This window comes from Heptranchias perlo, chromosome 2, assembly GCF_035084215.1.
Source record: "Heptranchias perlo isolate sHepPer1 chromosome 2, sHepPer1.hap1, whole genome shotgun sequence".
Classification (NCBI taxonomy): Eukaryota; Metazoa; Chordata; class Chondrichthyes; order Hexanchiformes; family Hexanchidae; genus Heptranchias; species Heptranchias perlo.
Window position 1 is genome coordinate 135,860,389 of NC_090326.1, and position 19,847 is coordinate 135,880,235.

At 44.9% G+C, this 19,847-nt stretch overlaps 1 protein-coding gene across 2 annotated transcripts in view; it reads left to right on the plus strand.

Moving 5' to 3' along the window:
• jcada (junctional cadherin 5 associated a) overlaps positions 1-19,847 on the plus strand; it is a 168,045-nt gene that overhangs the window by 81,486 nt on the left and 66,712 nt on the right. For both annotated transcript variants that reach the window (XM_068007284.1, XM_068007292.1), the window contains exons 2-3: positions 2,700-2,821; positions 16,820-17,186. In XM_068007284.1, coding sequence (XP_067863385.1) covers positions 16,882-17,186 — 305 coding nt within the window. In that variant the 5' untranslated portion in view covers positions 2,700-2,821; positions 16,820-16,881. The remainder of the gene's footprint in view (positions 1-2,699; positions 2,822-16,819; positions 17,187-19,847) is intronic.

The window sequence follows — 19,847 nt, forward strand, 5'->3', positions numbered from 1 at the left end:
ACGCTGCAGGCAGAGGTGGCCCTATTACCTGAGGTGCAACTGGAAACATTCGCCTTATTGGTGCTTCCAACTTTGCCAGTGCCGTAGATACATGGCACAAACCGGGTATAGCGATGGCTCAGTTATTAATTTGCATTCCTGCTGTAAAATCAAACCATGCATACTAGGTCCCAGGTCCAGTCCCTGGTCTGGCCTGTGCAGTGCTATGTTTGCCAATGGCTATTTGATAATGGGGGAAATACAGATGAAATTCAGAAATGACCTTATCTGAATGTGCACACACTTTCCAGGAGGGATCGCTGGATTTAAGTCTGGAGCAAATACGGAACCTTTCTCCCCTCCCTAGTGCAGTAACACAAAAGGTAAATGTAGCTTCCCCACCATTGGCTAACTCAGCCAGAGAGGAGATTGAACCTGAAAGAATCTTGATCTACAGGACCTAGTTGTTTACACACCTGACACCCGGGACACCCACCCCTGACCTCCAAACCCCCACCTCAAACTGATTCTCCATGGTCATGGGTGTGCACAGAGCCGAATCCAAGCACAGGCAGCAGGTCCGGGAGCAGCTGCAGACACAAAGTATGTGGATGACCGGGGCCTGCGCCAATTCCAAACTCCAGCGCATCCGCTCTGCCAGGTATGAAGATCCACCAGACACAACAAGATCACTTATTTATAGTCACCTAGATATGACTGATGATGACACCTCGTGGCCCAGGTTTGGTGCGCGGAAGGAATGAATAAGTGCGCGGCAAACAACAGACTGTTGCGTGAGTACACACGCGCGCAGCTTAGAGGGAACAGTGCCCATGACTCCCTCCATTTGCTTAGGATGGAGCTGACACCAAGCACCACTGGGGCTTGAGCTCTTGCCGATATGATTGGGAAGCAGGCTCTGTCAAATTGGTTCATTTTATTCTTTCTTCATCTATGGTATTTTGTAAACAAACCAAACGTTCACAGTATTCTCTTAATGTCTGCCATGGTGAGCCATTTTTGTCCAGTAACCCAGCTAAGAGCTGCCAACCTCACTTCCAAGCACTTGTGATGCTAGTTTCTTTTTATAATGTTTTCTTTGGCTAATTCCTTTCTTGGTTTCTTAGCAAATGTCAGTCACATGTCTCACTTACACAGGGACTGACTCAATTAACAGTCTCTGCATCGGTTTCTTCACAGCAGTTGTTCCTGGACTGGAATTTGAATGCAAAGTCAAATAATAACACAATTTCAGGGCTCTGCTGTTCCGTCCATCTCCTAAATAGCATTATGTTTCACACTCTACACTGAGGGTTAAATAGTGCTCAGACCATCCATATCACATTCTAGACACAAAAGGCATCAAGGGGTATGGGGAGAGAGCGGGATTATGGTATTGAGATAGAGGCCATGATCGTATTGAATGGCGGAGCAGGCTCGAAGGGCCAAATGCCTACTCCTGCTCCTATTTTCTATGTTTCTATCATATATAGATATGCAGGGGGAGGGAGGGGCTGACTGCAAAGTGACATTTGCAAGAGAAGGATCATTGAGTTTTTAAATTTAGATTAGAGTACAAATTGAGTTGCTCTGTATTCCCCCCACACAGTAAGTGAACCTTGTCTATAGAGCCAGTGACAGTTAAAACACTGCTGATAGAACAGGACTTGGCATCAACACAGTCATTTCCTCAGGTACGCTGTGCTGAGGGCAGTGCATGGACTCGGGTCTCAGAGTCACACACCAAGCAATCTGGTCATTTCAGCAGAGCAAACAAGCAAAAGGAATGAGGTTAAGAAGTGACATCTCTGACATCGGATGAGTGTATGACGAATGCGTTCAATCTTCAAGAAATTCTGTCAACATTTTTGCTTTCTTAAAAACTTCAGCTTGTCTTTAATCCTTCACCAGATGCTCCATAAAAACATTGGCGTACAGTTACTGTGCACAGGGCCCATTCGTACTAAGAGGTGTTGATATGCTTTTGCAGTGTTCTTCCATTCCAGTGTTTATCATATTATTATAGGCCATTTTTAAGGGCAAAACAAATTAATCTGTGTTGATTTAACACCATTAAAAAAATTCGTAAAAGGTGCCTCCATCTTGGAGCCAACTTACAATGGAGTCAAACATCTTTCTCTGGGCAGATAGCAGTGGACAAAATGGGTTGTCATATGTGTTAGTAGGCAGAGGAGACTCTGAACTAAACTTGAACTGAAGGAAGTTTTAAATGATATCCTGGGGCAGCGATGTTTGGCATACAACAATCATGACCATTTTCCATTGTGACAGATATGAGTCGTAGTTAGTGGAGGGTTTTCCTTTTAACCCCCACATACCTAGATATCAGAGTCAGTGAAGGCATTCCAAAGGCTGTGAGGAGCTGACAGCTCATTTGAGAATAATCTACAATTAGTCACTGAAGTATCTGCGATAAGTAGGGTGGAAAATATCCAAAAACGTAACATCCCCCACTCCTCCATTCACTATCTAGAGACCCTTGTTACATGGTTGAATAACCTGCTGACATTCACTATCCAAGTTAAAACATGAAGAATAGCTGCTTGCACAAGTTACTGGAGGGCAACCAATACCCATGAGTCTGTAGACCCTGCCCCTCCCCCGGGTAAGTTTGTGTCTCCAGAGAAAATTCGGAACAGGAAGTCACTTCACAATTATATAGGTGCACAAGAAATCACACAAAAACTTTTTTTTTACAGATTTGGATAAAGGTTATACAACTCAAGAATGTAAAAAGGACAATTCGAATTATTGTACAAATATTGAAATTCTACCTAACTGCACTCCATGGATTACAGCATGCAGCCAAACTTCCAGTCAGGTAAGCCATAACTTCCCAAAAATTTGTTGGATTGGGATGGGGGGGTCATATACATTTGGTGTTAATGGCACAGCATTGTCTACATAGCAGGAAAATTGCCACATTGTGCTCACTCTACCTGAAGGTTCGTAGCACGTCACCCTGATGCAGTCTGAACACTGGAGGCCAGGGGGTAGCGAAGGAAGATTTCCTCTTTGCATTAAATGTAACAAAATGATAAGCTTGTTCCTTTCAAATGCATTTACAATTTGATTACACTTAGTGTATAGAGGGAATCCTCTCACTCCCCCTCGACTAACTTCTGGATCGAATCCTTAGAATTTACCTGGTTACATTTACAGGAATGTACCAAGATAACAAACATTTCTTCAGCCGCTTTTCTCTTGGTCACTTAATTCAGAATCAGATAAAACTGTCTACACATCAGTCACTGGGCTACAGGAAACAGATTTAACAGCATAGACAGTAGGAGCCAGCCCATAGACAGTAGGAGCCAGCCCATGGACAGTAGATTAAAATACCAACATGAAAGCAGCCTTAGTTTGCTAAAAAGAGAGAAAACCTCAAATGCTGCAAATATATATTTCCACATCATCCACCAGTTTTTCACTTCTTTCCAGCTTTTCAAAAAGCCTATTTGCCACCTGTTTAACCCATTAACTCGTCTCTATGACAGGAGTCAGCATTCCTGACTCTTGACTTTTATCTGTTACCCTCTTTCTCCCCTCCCCCCTTATTTTGTTCAGCTCTGTTAGAGGCTTGCTTTTCTTTTAGTTTGCAGTTCTGATAGTGGGTCTACAACCAAAATGCTGGCTGACCTGCTTCTGTTGTGTGGTGTGTGTTTGTGTGTACGTGTGTGTCAGGCCCTATAATGTTCAGGGCATTTCAAACTCCTGCATGCTATACGCGTGCTCTCAAAATCCTAAACATAATACAGGCAGAGCCATGCCATCCTCTGTGGCACTGACTCCGTGCTTCTTATCCTCCTTGGTGTTTCCACAGAGTTTCTGCTCCACCACGTTCCTGCCATTATTCAGCTCCTTTACATGGTTCCATTCCCAACTTTCTGGATGCAGCCAGTGCAACTCTAGCAATGGCTTCTTCCCCCATCCCACTCCTGCACCATCACCTTGGGAATCTCCCAACGATCTCATTCCGCGGCCTCCTCTTTCTCATGTATACGTTGCCTCTCGGTGACGTCATCCTTAGAAATGGGCTCAACTTCTGTATGTATGCTGATGATACACTGCTCTACCTCTCTACCACATCACTCAATCTCACAGCTGTCATTCTGCTTGTCCGAATTCAAGTCTTAGGTGAGCCGCAATTTCCTGTGACCCCAGTAGCAAGGCCTAAATGGTTCTTTGCAGCAGAGGGGCAGATGCGAACAAGTGTGAAATGCTAGCAAGAGTTGAACTGAGGCTTAATCATTCTGGGCTGGCATGAAGCCATCAAGTTCTCCCTAACCCACCCATCAATGGCCTCTACCCCAGTTATTTGGAGGGCCTGTTGCTTGTCGTAGCAGAAGCATCACAGGTTGGTTGGTGCAGGTCCTCTGCTGATGGTCCTGTGTAGCTTTCTCTTTTAAAAAGAGAACAGAGACCCTTTGAAAATTCGGAGGGAATATGAGGGGTACCCCAATGATCAGATTGCATTCCACCTGGTGCGAAAAGATGAGCAGAGAGCAGGCAAGTGGTCTAGGAGTCATATGTGGGTGAGTTGGTGAGAAAACATGGCAGAGTTACGTTAGTGGAAGAATGATTTTCCTTCAAGCAACCACCAAGTTGAAGGTGCATCTTCAGAGATTTAGGAGGTTTAAGAAGTGAGAGGTGGAGCCATTGGTTTGCAGGCTGCGTTGCAGATGTGAAAGCATACTGTGGGCTGAGTGCTTGGCTCAGAGATAGTATATCCATCCCCTTCCTTCCAGTGGGTACCCATTAGTTTTCCTTACCTTGAGCATTTTTCCTCAAGCTGGAGAACTTTCTACTTGTTTTCTCCCATAAGTGATGTTCTGAAGAGACAGCTTTCATATGATTGGCCAACTCCTTCCATGCTTGTTGACTATATATCTGCTGCATCGAAAAGACTGCCGACTTCCACCTCCGTAACATCGCCTGTCTCCGCCCTAGCCTCAACTCATCTGCTGCTGAAACCCTCATTCATGCCTTTGTTACCTCTAAATTCGATTATTCCAATGCTCTCCTGGCCGGCCTCCCATCTTCCACCCTCCATAAACTTGAGCTCATCCAAAACTCTGTTGCTTGTATGCTAACTTGCAACAAGTCCTGTTCACCCATCACCCCTGTGGTCGCTGACCTACATTGGCTTCCAGTCCGGTTTTAAAATTCTCATCCTTATTTTCAAATCCCTCCATGGCCTCGTCCCTCCCTATCTCTGTAAGCTCCTCCAGCCCTACAACCCTCTGCGATTCCTGCACTCCTCCAATTCTTGCCTCTTGTGCATCCCCAATTTTAATCACTCCACCATTGGCGGCCGTGCCTTCAGCTGCCTAGGTGCTAAGCTCTGGAATTCCCTCTCAAAACCTCTTCGCCTCTCTAGCTCTCTCTCCTCCTTTAAGACGCTCCTTAAAACCTATCTCTTTGACCAAGTTTTTGGTCACCTGTCCTAATATCTCAAATTTTGTTTACATTTGTCATGGTGCATTGCTAACGGGAAAAGGCCGGGTGTGTATTAGTGTTGTGCTTGGGCACCACCAACTCAGTTGTATTCATTGTAAAGGGGATCCATCTTCATGAGAAAATGTTTGGCCTTTTTTCTTTTGTTTTGTTCAGATTTAAATGCATCATTTGTGCCTTGAGTGTAACATCACTGAGACAACAACAATTCACGGCTGTCCTGGTAATTCTTCCCTTCCCCTCCGTGAAGGCACTGCCCATTTATGGTATCATGCCCGACCCACACATTTTCTGTAGAATGGAATATTGGCTACGCATATTTTAAAATAAAAAGCTTAATGGGTCAGCTATCCAAAAATTGCAGAGGTTTTTAAAAGTTGTTTTTAATCATCATTGCTTCTACATCTGACCTCAATATTTGGGACATGTCACGTGGGCCTACCGTTGCCCCTGACGATCTGTAGCACAAATCCCAAGGCTATTTTCTCCTCGATATGCAAGAGGATTGCAGCCCAGTGATGTGAAAGCGTGGCAGAAATTATTTTAAAAGAGGCTTTCAGTATTAATGTGGTGTGAAATGGTACTTTATGCCACTGAATAGAATCTGTGAAATAGTCCCCTGGAGGTCTGTACGCCGATGCCAACACCAGAACTACTAAGATCACAATCAGTAGGAATGACATAGATTGCAAACCCATTAAAACCTATCTCTATTTTCAGGAATGACCCTCAGAATAGGTCAAATTTTAAAACAAAAATGAAGGTGACTTCCGGCCAAGGTCTGGGTCAAAAATCAATCCCAGTCCAGTGCGGCTGTTACTGGCTAAACTGACTTTATGGTGCAATAGGCGAAACTTTAAAAAATGAGCAACATTGCAGATAAGATCATGTTGTCTTTTTTGCCTCAATTAGTGCCAACACATCTGTCCTGCCATAAGGGTGGGGATAATAGGAGAGAAATGCACATTAGTGTGACTTGTCCAGCAACACCAACAGTTTTCTGTAACTTTGCAGTCAGGAGATCATTTTCAGTGTAATGTAACAATGGAGCACCAGCACCATTTGAAACTTCAGACAGACAGAATTTTTGAAAAAATCTCGGATCGCAACCCTCCCGCCAACTGGCCAGACATCCCAGACAGTGAATGGTCGATTTTAACACGGGAACGGAATGGGCAGAGGGGTTAAAATCGGGTATAATGAAGGATGTGATGGAGGGGGGGGGGGTACATAGGAACTGGAGTAGGCCATTCAGCCCCTCAAGCCTGTTCTGTCATTCAATGAGATCGTGGCTGATCTGTATCCTAACTCCATTTACCCGCCGTGGCTCCATATGCCTTAATACCCTTGGCTAGCAAAAATCTTATCGATCTCAGATTTAAAATTATTAATTGAGTTAGCGTCTACTGCTTTTTGTGGGAGAGTGTTCCTCACTTCTACCACCCTGTGTGTGGAGAAGTGTTTCCTGACTTCTCTCCTGAATGGCCTGGCTCTAATTTTAAGGTTATGTCCTCTTCTCCTAGACTCCACCCACCAGCGGAAAAAGGTGAGAGTGGTGGGGAAGGGGGTGAGAGGAGTGTTGTGAGTTGCTGTTGAGAGAGGTGGAGAGGTGAAGGGGTGTACTTACTCTTGCTGCTCTTGTGAGATCATTGAACCCAGGTCCTGGGGGTAATGCTGCTGGCACTGACCTTATCAGCCACTTCTGTCCAGGCCTGCTTGACAGTGGCTTTGGGGATGTTCCTGCTGATACTGGGGAAGTTGTCCTCCCTTCTTGCCCTCACTTCCTTTTCTAGGGCCTCCAGGGAGGCATCAGATAAGCGAGGGGGGGGGGGTGCAGGTGGGGAGCAGGCCATCAACTCATCTGTGCTACCACAATCTTATTCAACGTTCTTCTAAAGCGGTGCATCCCTGCTTTAAGTACAGTTGGGAAACATGCCAGAAATTGCACGTTTGCTGATTGCCTGATTCTGCAGGCGTTCGGGAGGGCAGCCCATCCTTCAAATTATAATGAGGCCCCAGAGTTAAAATGGCTTGAGCCTCATGCCGACAACATCACGGGGGCTTCCTGCCCGCCCGACTCCTGTTCCGAGTTTAATTCGCTACTTAAGAGTACCCCAATGTCAGTGATTGTACTTTTTTTTTCCTCTGTACTTTGTTTTTGCTGGGGAGGGGTTGGCTGTTCCAGCTCTATGAACCAGCACAATAAGTGAAAAAGACCATCAGGTCTTTCACTGAGACAGTGCAACCTCGTGTAACACCTTCCCAACAGTGAATAATGCTAATTCCTGGAAAAATTCCTGAATGTCTGCGTTCCGACCCCTGACCTCTGCATTTGCGGGGTCAAGGGGAGGTCCCTTAATTTTTATGCCTTCAGCAGGCTAGGGATGCATCTTCTTCCCCCGTGGAGGAGGCCGGAAGGTCCAGCCAAAGAATTGCAGAAGGGGTCATGCCAGACTCACCCCTTGGAAGTAACTTTTAGATGCTCCTGTGGTCTTCTTACACAGGGGGCCGCCTTAAAACTTTTTGTACAAAATGTTCCAGAGGAGATCTTCAGAGGTCCAGGCCACAATCACGGTCTGGTGGGTCCCACATCCACATCTTGGTCAGTCAGTCATCAGACATACCTGCACTGACCGTACACCAGGTCCCTAAGAAGGCCTGGCACGTGAGAACTTCAATGTTCAGAGTCCCCGGCCTCGACCCTGCTCCCCGTCCCCTCTATATGTCAGTGGCTTTAGAAGGTGTGGGTAGAGGCTTTGCCCACCACCCAAAGCCATCCCAAAAAACTCAGTGCGAAGCCTCTCCTCCACTGTCCAGCTTGGTGGAACTGCCCTTGCTTGGTTTCACTCTTACCTATCCAATCATAGCCTGAGCATCTCTACCAATGGCTTCTCTTCCCGCCATGCACCATCACCTCAGGACACCCCCAAAAGTCCATCCTTGGCCCCCTCCTCTTCTTCATTTACACGCTGCTCCTTGGCAACATTGCCTACAGACATGGAGTCAGCTTCCACATGTATGCTGATGACACCCAGCTCTACCTCTCCACTGCCTTTCTCTACCCCATCATTATATCTGTGTTGTCAGACAGCCTTCAGACATCCAACAACAACATGCACTTACACAGTGCCTTTAACATTGAAAAACATCCCAAGGCGCTTCACAGAGGTGTAATCAAAAAAATCCCAATCATGGACAAGCCACAGTCTCCTCCAACTAAACACTGGGAAGACCAAAGCCATTGTCTTTGGCCCCAGCTACAAACTCCATTCCTTTGCCACCGATTTCCACCTCCTTCCGGTCACTGTCTCAGGTTGTACCAGACTGGTCGCAACCTTGGCATCCTATTCGACCCCAAGCTGAGCTTCTGACCTCGTATCCTCTCCATCACAAAGACCCCTAACCTCTACCTCCATAACATCACTCCTTTCTGCCCTAGCCTCTGCCCATATGCCACTGAACCCCTCATTCATTCACCTCCAGACTTGACTATTCCAATGCTCTCCTGGTCAGCTTCCCATCCTCCACCCAGCACAAACTTCAACTTATCTACAACTCTGCTGCCCGTATCTTATTCCACATCAAGTCCCAGTCACCCATCAACCCGTCCCCACTGATCTACATTGTCTTCCGGTCCACAACGCCTCAAAATTAAAATTCTCATCCTTATTTTTAAATCTCTCCATGGTCTTGCATCTCTCTATCTACACAATTTACTCCAGCACTACAACTCGACTCCAAACTCCCCCATGCCTCGTGTGCATCCCCCCCCTCCCTTGCCCCATTTTTTATGTTAAAGGTAATATATAAATGTTGTTGTTGTTGCTGTAGTTGTATCACGTGCACAAGTAGCTTTAGATGTGACCCTTAAACTCACGCAGAATATAATCCACTTTTTTGGATTGGGACTATGCCTAGTCCAGAGTTTATTTAAAGTGCCTATTAACATGGACAATCACTAATAGTTGTGTCTTGATCAATTTTTAATAACTTTTTTCATATACTCGATATATCATAAAAGTGGAGTGAGCATGGCAAAGTAAGACCAGCGTTTCAGCTCCAAGCTGAACTGACATTCAAACTCTGTAATACTTTGCAGATCAGCATCAACCAGTCATCGGCCAGTAATGAGATGCAACACTTCGAACTGGCACAGGGGAGAGGAATAATTGATACAGAAACTTATCCCACCCTTAAACAGACTACTATTCTCGCGATGGCTTAGCAAGTTTACTTAGCGAATATCTGAACCACACAGGAGAGAAAGGGAGATAATTGGTGTAGGAAATTGGTGAGCAAAACTTAGGAGAAACTTCTTTACCCAGAGAGTGGTTAGAATGTGGAACTCGTGGAACGAGGAGTAGTTGAGGCAACTAGCGTAGACGCATTTAAAGGGAAGCTCGATAAACACATGAGGGAGAAAGGAAGAGAAGGATATGCTGACAGGGTTAGATGAAGAGGGGTGGGAGGGGGCTCATGTGGAGCATAAACACCGGCATAGACCTGTTGGGCCAAATGGCTGTAAATTCTATGCAATGCTGTAAATTCTATGTAATTCTATGTAATATTGCTCCAGCCAAACAAAAAGGAACAATGGTGACATGGAAATAGAGAGGTTCGCAGCTCAGCTGAGGCAGCTGAAACAGATCTAAAAGCAAGAGTATAACTGTGTGTAGGGGGATGGGAAATACACACTTCCTTATATCAAACATTTTCTTTTACACTAAGGTGCTAACTGGAATTCTAAACAATTTTACAACACCAAGTTATAGTCCAGCAATTTTATTTTAAATTCACAAGCTTTCGGAGATTTTCTCCTTCCTCAGGCAAATGTTTGCCTGAGAAAACATTTGCCTGAGGAAGGAGAAAATCTCCGAAAGCTTGTGAATTTAAAATAAAATTGCTGGACTATAACTTGGTGTTGTAAAATTGTTTACAATTGTCAACCCCAGTCCATCACCGGCATCTCCACATCATGACTACCATCGACACCACAAACTGGAATTCTAACAGGGTACTGTATTCAGGTGAAATCAAGCAATGGCTTGACCCAGATTCTATGATGCACTTACATGGGGCCCACTTTGGAATCCAGAGATGTAAGGCTTTACTGAGCAACAAATTAAGCCTTGTTCTCCACCCCAATTATTTCCAGTCTAGCAGTAGAATTTGGATTTACCTATTTAAATTTAACATTGGTCGTATCCAGGTGTTTTAAGAATGCCTCCAGCAATAGAGATTAAACGTAAACATCCATCTCAGTGGAATTGTATTGCAGGAAATGAAAACAACTTGATCTTGATCCAGCAGAGAGTAAGATTCCAATTGCTTAAAGGGAGAAATGTATTTTGTAAGATCACATGATAGATATGGATGAAACGGGACATTCAGTCCATTTTGCTCAAATTCTGTAGCCTAGAAATTGGATCAAATCAGGGCATGATCCGAGTGCAGCTCAAGCTGCGAAAAAGCCGACGGCAGAACCATGGCAAATTGGTCCACCGACCTCATTTGTTTATTACTGGCAAGCTGCGGGAGTCAGTCGTGACCCCAAAGGCAGTTCACCGGTCGTGGAGAGGGGCAGCACGATCATCTGGCTGGGATGCCGGCTGAGTACCTAAGATGGGTCCAGGAGGAGAGAGAGGAATCGGGGAGCGGAGCAAGCGGTGGCTGGCAATGGCCCACGGTTTTAACGTGCAGCCAGGAGGAATACTCCAGCTCCACCTGGCTCCACATTCAGGTAAATATTTTTTTTTAAAACTTAAACCTTTTGGTAGTGGCCTCCAGCGGGTCCCTTTAAGGACCACTGGTTAGGCCGCATACAGACCTGGTAATCCTGAACACAGCAGGCCCGATGCCTTCAGCATTCAGTGTAAACCAATTTCCGGTTTGGGTCCTAAATCAGGCGTCAGGCCCCTTATTAGCATATTCAAGGCGGCTGCCAGGAATGCCTCTACAGCGCCAGATCCAATATGGCGTCGGTAAAGTTGGCCCCCTAAATTGGACCCGTAGTGCAATCTAATTTCTAGACGACTATTCTAGCCCCACCTCCCCCCCCCCCACCATACCATCCAACTGTTTTTTTTGTGTGATTTGGAGTGTTTGCCTTCATTACCATGCCGTAGGGTCCATTCATTATGTTGTTCACTCTTTGTCTCAAGAGCTTGTTGGTGTCGGTTCTAAATTTGCCATTTATCAGTTTGATCCTTTGTGTCCTCTTGAACAATTTTCACAGTTTGGTCTGACATTCTGCATTTAGTTGTTACATACCTTTTACTATCCTATGTACCTTTGTAGGGTCTCCTCTCACTTAGCTCCTTTCAAAACTGAAAAGCCCAAGTTTGTCCAGTCTTTTCTCATAACTCAGTCCCCTGACATCAGGAATCAGTCTCCAAAGTTTGAATGTCTCCCTAGTATCTCCATGACATGAACTCCGGGTGTGGTCTGACCAGAGCATCACACAGATGGAGCATGGCTTTCTCCCACCTGTGCTTTACAGTTTTGGCTGTATGGGTCAGCATACTATTTTTCCTTAAAATAATGCTTTATCTTTAATGGATAATAGTTGGAGGTGAGCATCAAAATAATTCAAAAAACTCCATGCCCCTAAATAACCGGGACCAGGTGACTTATATGGTTCCTTCTCAAAAACCTAAATTTGGTCCAAATTGAATTACTTTGAGTTTGGAAGCACCTCACCCATTAAACAGTTGTTCCTTGCAAGCAGATGAGGAAAAAAGATGTAACTGGTTTCTCCTTTATAATGCCAATTGCTGAGTGTATTGGGCCAGAACCACATCAACAAATGTTTTTCTTTGGTTATCAGATCGCTGATCTAGTGATTTCTGTGAATCAATGACATCTGCTGATCTAAGAAGAAAGAAAGAACTTTATATAGTGCTTTCCATGACCTCAGGATGTCCCACAGCGCTTTACAGCCAGTGAAGTACTTTTGAAGTGTAGTCACTGTTGTAATGTAGGAAACATGGCAGCCATTTTGTGCCCGGCAAGCTCCCACAAACAGCAAGGTGATAATGATCTGATAATCTGTTTTAGTAATGTTGGTTGAGGGATAAATATTGTCCAAGACATCAGGGAGAACTCCCCTGCCCTTCTTCGAATAGTGCCATGGGATCTTTTATGCCCACTTGAGAGGGCAGACGGAGCCTCAGTTTAACGTCTCATCCGAAAGACGGCACCTCCCACAGTGCAACACTCCCTTAGTACTGCACTGGAGCGTCAGCCTGGATTATGAGCTCAAGCCTCCAGAGTAGGACTCAGAGAAGAGAGTGCTATCACTGAGCCAAGACTGGCAACTTAAGACAGGAGAATGTGAAGAATTGGGTTAGATATGTTTTATCTCCACCCGTCAAGTGAGAGTATATTTGGGGGGGGGAATCATTTTTGTTGCAACCTTGCCCTACTATTAACACACCTTGCACTTCTATTACCACACCTTGCACTTCTATTACCACACCTTGCACTTCTATTACCACACCTTGCACTGCTACTAACACACCTTGCACTGCTACTTTCACACCTTGCACTGCTATTACCACACCTCACATTATTAAGTTTGGTCCTTTGTTGCACAAAAGCACAAATGTCAGGATGTCACAAACTGAAGCTGAACCCTGAAAATACTACACCAAGGAATGGCTGAATGCACTGGGTGCAGCAAAGGCTACGTGCCCCAACAACAACCCGGCTGTAGTGCTGAAGACTTGTGCTCCAGAACTAGTCGCACCTCTAGCCAAGCTGTTCCAGTACAGCTACAACACTGGCATCTATCCGACAATGTGGAAATTGCCCAGGTATGTCCTGTCCATAAAAACCAGGACAAATCCAATCCGGCCATTTACCGCCCCATCAGTCTGCTCTCAATCATCAGCAAAGTGATGGAAGGTGTCGTCGACAGTGCTATCTAGCGGCACTTACTCACCAATAACCTGCTCACCGATGCTCAGTTTGGGTTCTGCCAGGACCACTCAGCTTCAGACCTCATTACAGCCTTGGTCCAAACCTGAGCAAAAGAGCTGAATTCCAGAGGTGAGGTGAGAGTGACTGCCCTTGACATCAAGGCAGCATTTGACAGATTGTGGCATCAAGGAGCCCTCGTAAAAGTGAAGTCAATGGGAATCAGGGGGAAAACTCTCCAGTGGCTGGAGTCATACCTAGTGCAAAGGGAGATGGTAGTGGTTGTTGGAGGCCAATCATCTCAGCCCCAGGACATTGCTGCAGGAGTTCTTCAGGGCAGTGTCCTAGGCGCAACCATCTTCAGCTGCTTCATCAATGACCTTCCCTCCATCATAAGGTCAGAAATGGGGATGTTTGCTGATGATTGCACAGTGTTCAGTTCCATTCGCAACCCCTCAGATAATGAAGCAGTCCGTGCCCGCATGCAGCAAGACCTGGACAACATCCAGGCTCGGGCTGATAAGTAGCAAGTAACATTCACGCCAGACAAGTGCCAGGCAATGACCATCTCCAACAAGAGAGATTCTAACCACCTCTCCTTGACATTCAATGGCATTACCATCACCGAATCCCCCACCATCAACAAACCGGGGGTCACCATTGACCAGAAACTTAACTGGACCAGCCACATAAATACTGTGGCTACAAGAGCAGGTCAGAGGCTGAGTATTCTGGGGGGGAGTAACTCACCTCCTGACTCCCCAAAGCCTTTCCACCATCTACAAGGCACAAGTCAGGAGTGTGATGGAATACTCTCCACTTGCCTGGATGAGTGCAGCTCCAGCGACATTCAAGAAGCTCAACACCATCCAGGACAAAGCAGCCTGCTTGATTGGTACCCCATCCACCACTTTAATAAGAGCATAAGAAATAGGCTATATGGCCCCTCGAGCCTGCTCCGCCATTCAATCAGATCATGGCTGATCTTTGACCTCAACTCCACTTTCCTGCTCAATCCCCATATCCCTTGATTCCCTTAGTGTCCAAAAATCTATCTATCTCAGCCTTGAATATACTCAACGACTCAGCATCCACATCCCTCTGGGGTAGAGAATTGCAAAGATTCACAACCCTCTGAATGAAGAAATTCCTCCTCATCTCAGTCCTAAATGGCCAACCCCTTATCCTGAGATTATGTCCCCTAGTTCTAGACTCACCAGCCAGGGGAAACAACATCTTAGCATCTGCCCTGACGAGTCCTCTTAGAATCTTATATGTTTCAATGAGATCACCTCTCATTCTTCTAAACTCCAGAGAGTATAGTCCCAATCTGCTCAATCTTTCCACATAGAACAGCCCTCTCATCCCAGGAATCAATCTAGTGACCTTTCATTGCACCCCCTCTAAGGCAAGTATATCCTTCCTTAGGTAAGGAGACCAAAACTGCACACAGTACTCTAGATGAGGTCTCACCAAAGCCCTGTACAATTGCATCAAGACTTCCTTACACCAAATCCCTTGCAATAAAGGTCAACATACCAATTGTCTTCCTAATTGCTTGCTGTACCTGCATTTTAACTTTCTATGTTTCGTGTACAAGGACACCCAGATCCCTCTGAACACCAACATTTAATAGTTTCTCACCATTTAAAAAAATTCTATTTTTCTATTCTTCCTACCAAAGTGAATAACCTCACATTTCCCCACATTATACTCCATCTGCCACCTTCTTACCCACTCACTTAATCTGCCTATATCCCTTTGCAGACTCTTTACGTCCTCCTCACAGCATACTTTCCCACCTAGCTTTGTGGAGGTGATATTAACTTTTTGCAATGATGCAAAATGGGCGATATCTAATTGGCCGCCCATTATACTTGATTTAGACTTGAATATAAAGGGAAAACGAGTGTTGTGTTTCATAGGCAGCCAATTCAATATATTGTCCATTTAAACATTCACTCCCTTCACCACTGGCACACCGTGGCTGCAGTGTTTACCACCTACAAGATGCACTGCAGCAACTTGCCAAGGCTTCTTCGACAGCCCCTCCCAAACCCGCGACCTCTACCACCTAGGAGGACAAAGGCAGCAGGCACATGGGAACAACACCACCTGCACGTTCCCCTCCAAGTCACACACCATCCCAACTTGGAATTATATCACCATTCCTTCATCATCGCTGGGTCAAAATCCTGGAACTCCCTACCTAAGAGCACTGTGGGAGAACCTTCACCACACGGACTGCAGCGGCTCAAGAAGGCGGTTCACCACCACCTTCTCGAGGGCAATTAGGGATGGGCAATAAATGCCGGCCTTGCCAGCGATGCCCACATCCCATGAACAAATTTTAAAAACCCATCATTTTAAGTTCATCAGTGATGAGTCAACACTTAGAAAATATTTCAGTCCTTTCATCCCTTGTGAAGGTTGCAGTTTAACCTCTATACAATCAGCAATATGGGTTAATGTTTGTTTTTAGTAATACAAATTTTTTGAGAGATTTGTAGCATAGTTTTTTTTTAAAAAATAAGCTTGCTCCGACAGCCCTCAGTTAAACACCCTCTAACAGGAACAGAAAACAAGAAAAGACCAGTCACTAAAACTCAACGATCCAAATCCCACAGAACTGCCTCAGTTTTATCACTGCTCCAATAGAACCGGGTCACTTACATTACACAGAGGCAACAGATCACTCAGTACATGGCCAGATTCTTGTAATAGCATCCGCTGCAGAATTGTAGGAGAGCCACCTTCCTTCCTTCTCCCCCAGAGATTGTTTTACATATACATCAAATCTGACCCAAAACGTACAATCCTTACACTATTTCTGTAAGGTAACATTAATAACAAACTACTTTAGCAATGGAAAACAGCATTCGGTCTCATTGGGCACTTTAATGGCAGCTGTGTCCATCAGCTTATTGTACCTGTATATCTTAATCGTTCCAATGTTAAATACGATAAAATATAAGAGCTACGTTGATATTTCTTAACAAGAGCCCCAGTGCAGAGATTATAGGTGCTCTCAGCCATGGAATTTAGTTTTTGTTACTTGCAGCCTTTGGAGAACACTAATGAGTTTCCCCCCCTTTGAAATGCCTATTACGACCTAAAAGCTGTTGTCAAAACGCAAGACTCCGATGCCGCACAGACTGAGTCAGCAGCTCTCTTACAGCTGCCTTCTGGCTAAAAAAGCAGAGAAATATTATCTGGGGAGAAATGATAGAAAAATATTTCTAGTGGGTTTCTGAGCGTGTGCAGTTCAGCGTTACAAATTGGTTTGTCAGACCGGAGAATACAAGTGCAAGGATAAGAACGGAGTAAAACTGAAGCTTTGTGATATCAGCAATCAGTTTATTAACCCAGGAGTCTTTATGGAAAAGGATATTAGCAATCGTTTCTGGCGTTAAATTGTGCTTCTCTTTTTTTTATATATGTACAGTGATGGCTTCTGCAGCATGGCTTTGTCACAGTGCAACCTGCTGTGACTGAAGCATTAGCAACATGTTCAGTGTGGAGGACCTCCTGATTTCTCATGGATATCAACCCCCAAAGAAAAGTTCAAAAGACAAGCCCCCGTCCTCGGACGAGAACACCTACACCAGCTGCCCTTGTGAGGTCAGGGAGGACAAGTCCGACCACGGAACAGTGAATGGATACGAGACCGATAGCGGGGCCTGCTCTACCAGCAGACAGACACGAGTGGAGGGCTACTTCAGTGACAGCGAGGGCAGTGCGAGAAGACAGGCTGGTGTCAGCTACTGTGCTGATGTGCAGAATTTGCCCACCTTTGCTGGAAAGGAAGCGGGGTAAGTTGTGTTAAAAAGACTGGCAGCACACTGCTGAATGCTGTGATGTAATGCGCTGACGCTCCCCTCCAGGCGAATGATGAATCTTTTCCAACAATTCGAGTTCATTGCGAGTGTGTTCACCTGTATTACATTGGATCCCATTGTAATTAAGCAGAATTTACGGTTGTTTCTTAAAGCCCATGTTATCTGCTGAGTGACTTTCGGGGCTGTCCTCCTCCAAATTTAACTCAATTTATTTGGAAGTTTTGAAATATTTTACGCAGAAGTCTATTGTTTGTACAATAGCTTATTATACAATAGCTTATTATACAAGGGGAGTATTAAACATTTGTTTAAAAAATCAAATTTTAATTGCAAAAACAAAATGTTTTTTAATGAAAGTGTGTTTGTGATAGTTCCACTATTGATACTGTCTAAAAAATTATCTTAATGTAAAAATCAGTTGATCGGACCGTCACTTAGCTTTGCTATAAGGTTAAAGTAATTCATTATCATAAATTGCTTTGCATTATAAATATGCAAAGTTTCATTTTTCATCGTCTTCGTTCGCTGGATTGCAAAGGGGGATAAAAGTGGTCCACAATACCATCCTGTCCTAACAGTGTGATCTCATCAGGTTTTCACTGTATTTCTTAACAGTTATATCAACACTTCATGACACTGTTAGCTGCCCCCAGGCTGATAAGCCTGCCAACACTCAAGCCTACATTTTCGTCTTTTGGCTTAAGTATTGGCTGGTTTTAGACAGGCTGAGGTAGAAGTGCATTGTTTATACCCAGTTTTCCTGGGTCAGCTTGTTAGCATAACCTTGGTGTCAGTTTGGAGCTAAAGAGCAGAGGAGCAGTGAGGAAGGAAATTGAATGTAAGTAAAATCAAAGGGATGGGAACAATTAAAAGGGATTGTCACAATCGAGTGACAACAATTCTCAAAGCCTTTGGAAACTTTACAACAACAACAACAACTTGCATTTATATAGCGCCTTTAACATAATAAAACGCCCCAAGGCACTTCAAAGGAGCCACATAAGGAAATATTAGGACGGGTGACCAAAAGCTTGGTCAAAGAGGTACGTTTCAAGGAGTGACTTAAAGGAGGAGAGAGAGGCGTAGAGAGGCGGAGAGGTTTAGGGAGGGAATTCCAGAGATAAAGTCTAGGCAGCTGAAGATATGGCCACCATTGGCGGAGTGATTAAAATCGGGGATGTGCAAGAGGCCAGAATTGGAGAAGCGCAAAAATCTTGGTTCCCATCTTGGATCTTTGATCTCAACACATTAACAGCCTTAGCAAAGGCCAGGCAAATAAGAAAAAGGCAAAATTGAGGGAAAGGGAATCCAAGGTGCAGGAAAGTGATGGTGTAACCTAGCGCCATCAGAGAGCTCCCCTGTTTGATGGCTGCTCCGAAGTGGAGGTGGTATTGTGTGCGGTGCTTTGAGGATGGTGGTTCCTCGGTGTCCCTCCATGGCACAATCCCCATAGGGCCATGCCTACAGGGGATGGGCAGTTTTGAAGCTACAGCTGATCATTACTTTGATTGGTAGCTGCAAACACACCTGCAGCTGATGGCACAGATCCCCAGTTGCACCTTGGGGCGTTTTTCAACATTAAAGGCACTCTATAAATCCACATTGTTGTTGTTGTTGTCGTCTCTCTGTTAACCCTGACCCTGACAAGACAGTTCATTATCAGGTAGATGTGCCAGGACCTACTGACATGTTTGCTGGCATTTTGGCAAGTACAGTCAATCAGAATAAGTTAGTTGTTTGGTACAATGGGCAAATTCACCAAGTGGTATACTGCTCGGCCATTCAGATCATAAGGACCAGTGTGTGGTCCCGGTCTGCGCTGTTAACTGATTTAAACCATGATAGCTGTGACTGGGATCGGGAGGGGGAAATCAGCCAAGGTTCATGCTCTTGATCGTACTCCGAGCTTCCTGCTGGAAAGCACGTGTGTGAATGCTGGCCGTGATGTTATTCTACCTAAGAGGCTCTTCTCCTATACACTCAGACTCTTGTTGATTATCCTAGTGGGATTGGGCTCCTGTGTTACATTCTGGGTAGTATGATACAATGGACTGGCTGTTTCCTAAAGTGTTATTGCACAGCATTTTACAAATGTTTGAGGGAAGATATATTTATACATCTTATGTCTGCATGCATCTACTGTCTGCAAGACTTTACTTCCTGCTGTCAACTTTTCCCATTTCGATTGCCAACTCTGGTTGAACATATTCTTGGAGGTTTCATCACATGACCTCCCGCCCCCAACCAGTCCACCTCCACACTCCCGCCATTGGTCGCCCAACAGGCCCATCCTCACAGGGCACAGCCATCCCATGCCAATTGGAAAATGAATAGATTCTTGACTATTTGATTGAATGATTCTTTACTGTTAGTTAAACAGCCTTTTTCTCCCCATGTCCGATATTTTTATAACTAATAAACAAAAGTGTTTAATGCTCCTATGATGTTTCTCCTGGGTTGTTCACAGCAATGTCCTGGAGATTAATCTTTAATTCCTGGAGACTTCCGGGCAATCCTGGAGGGTTGGCAACCCTATTTCCCATTATAACGTCCCATGCCCACATTTCTAATGGAAGATGCCAATGTGCTGTAATTACACGCTGCTGCCATTTTTGGCAGTGTAGCGCCTCAGTC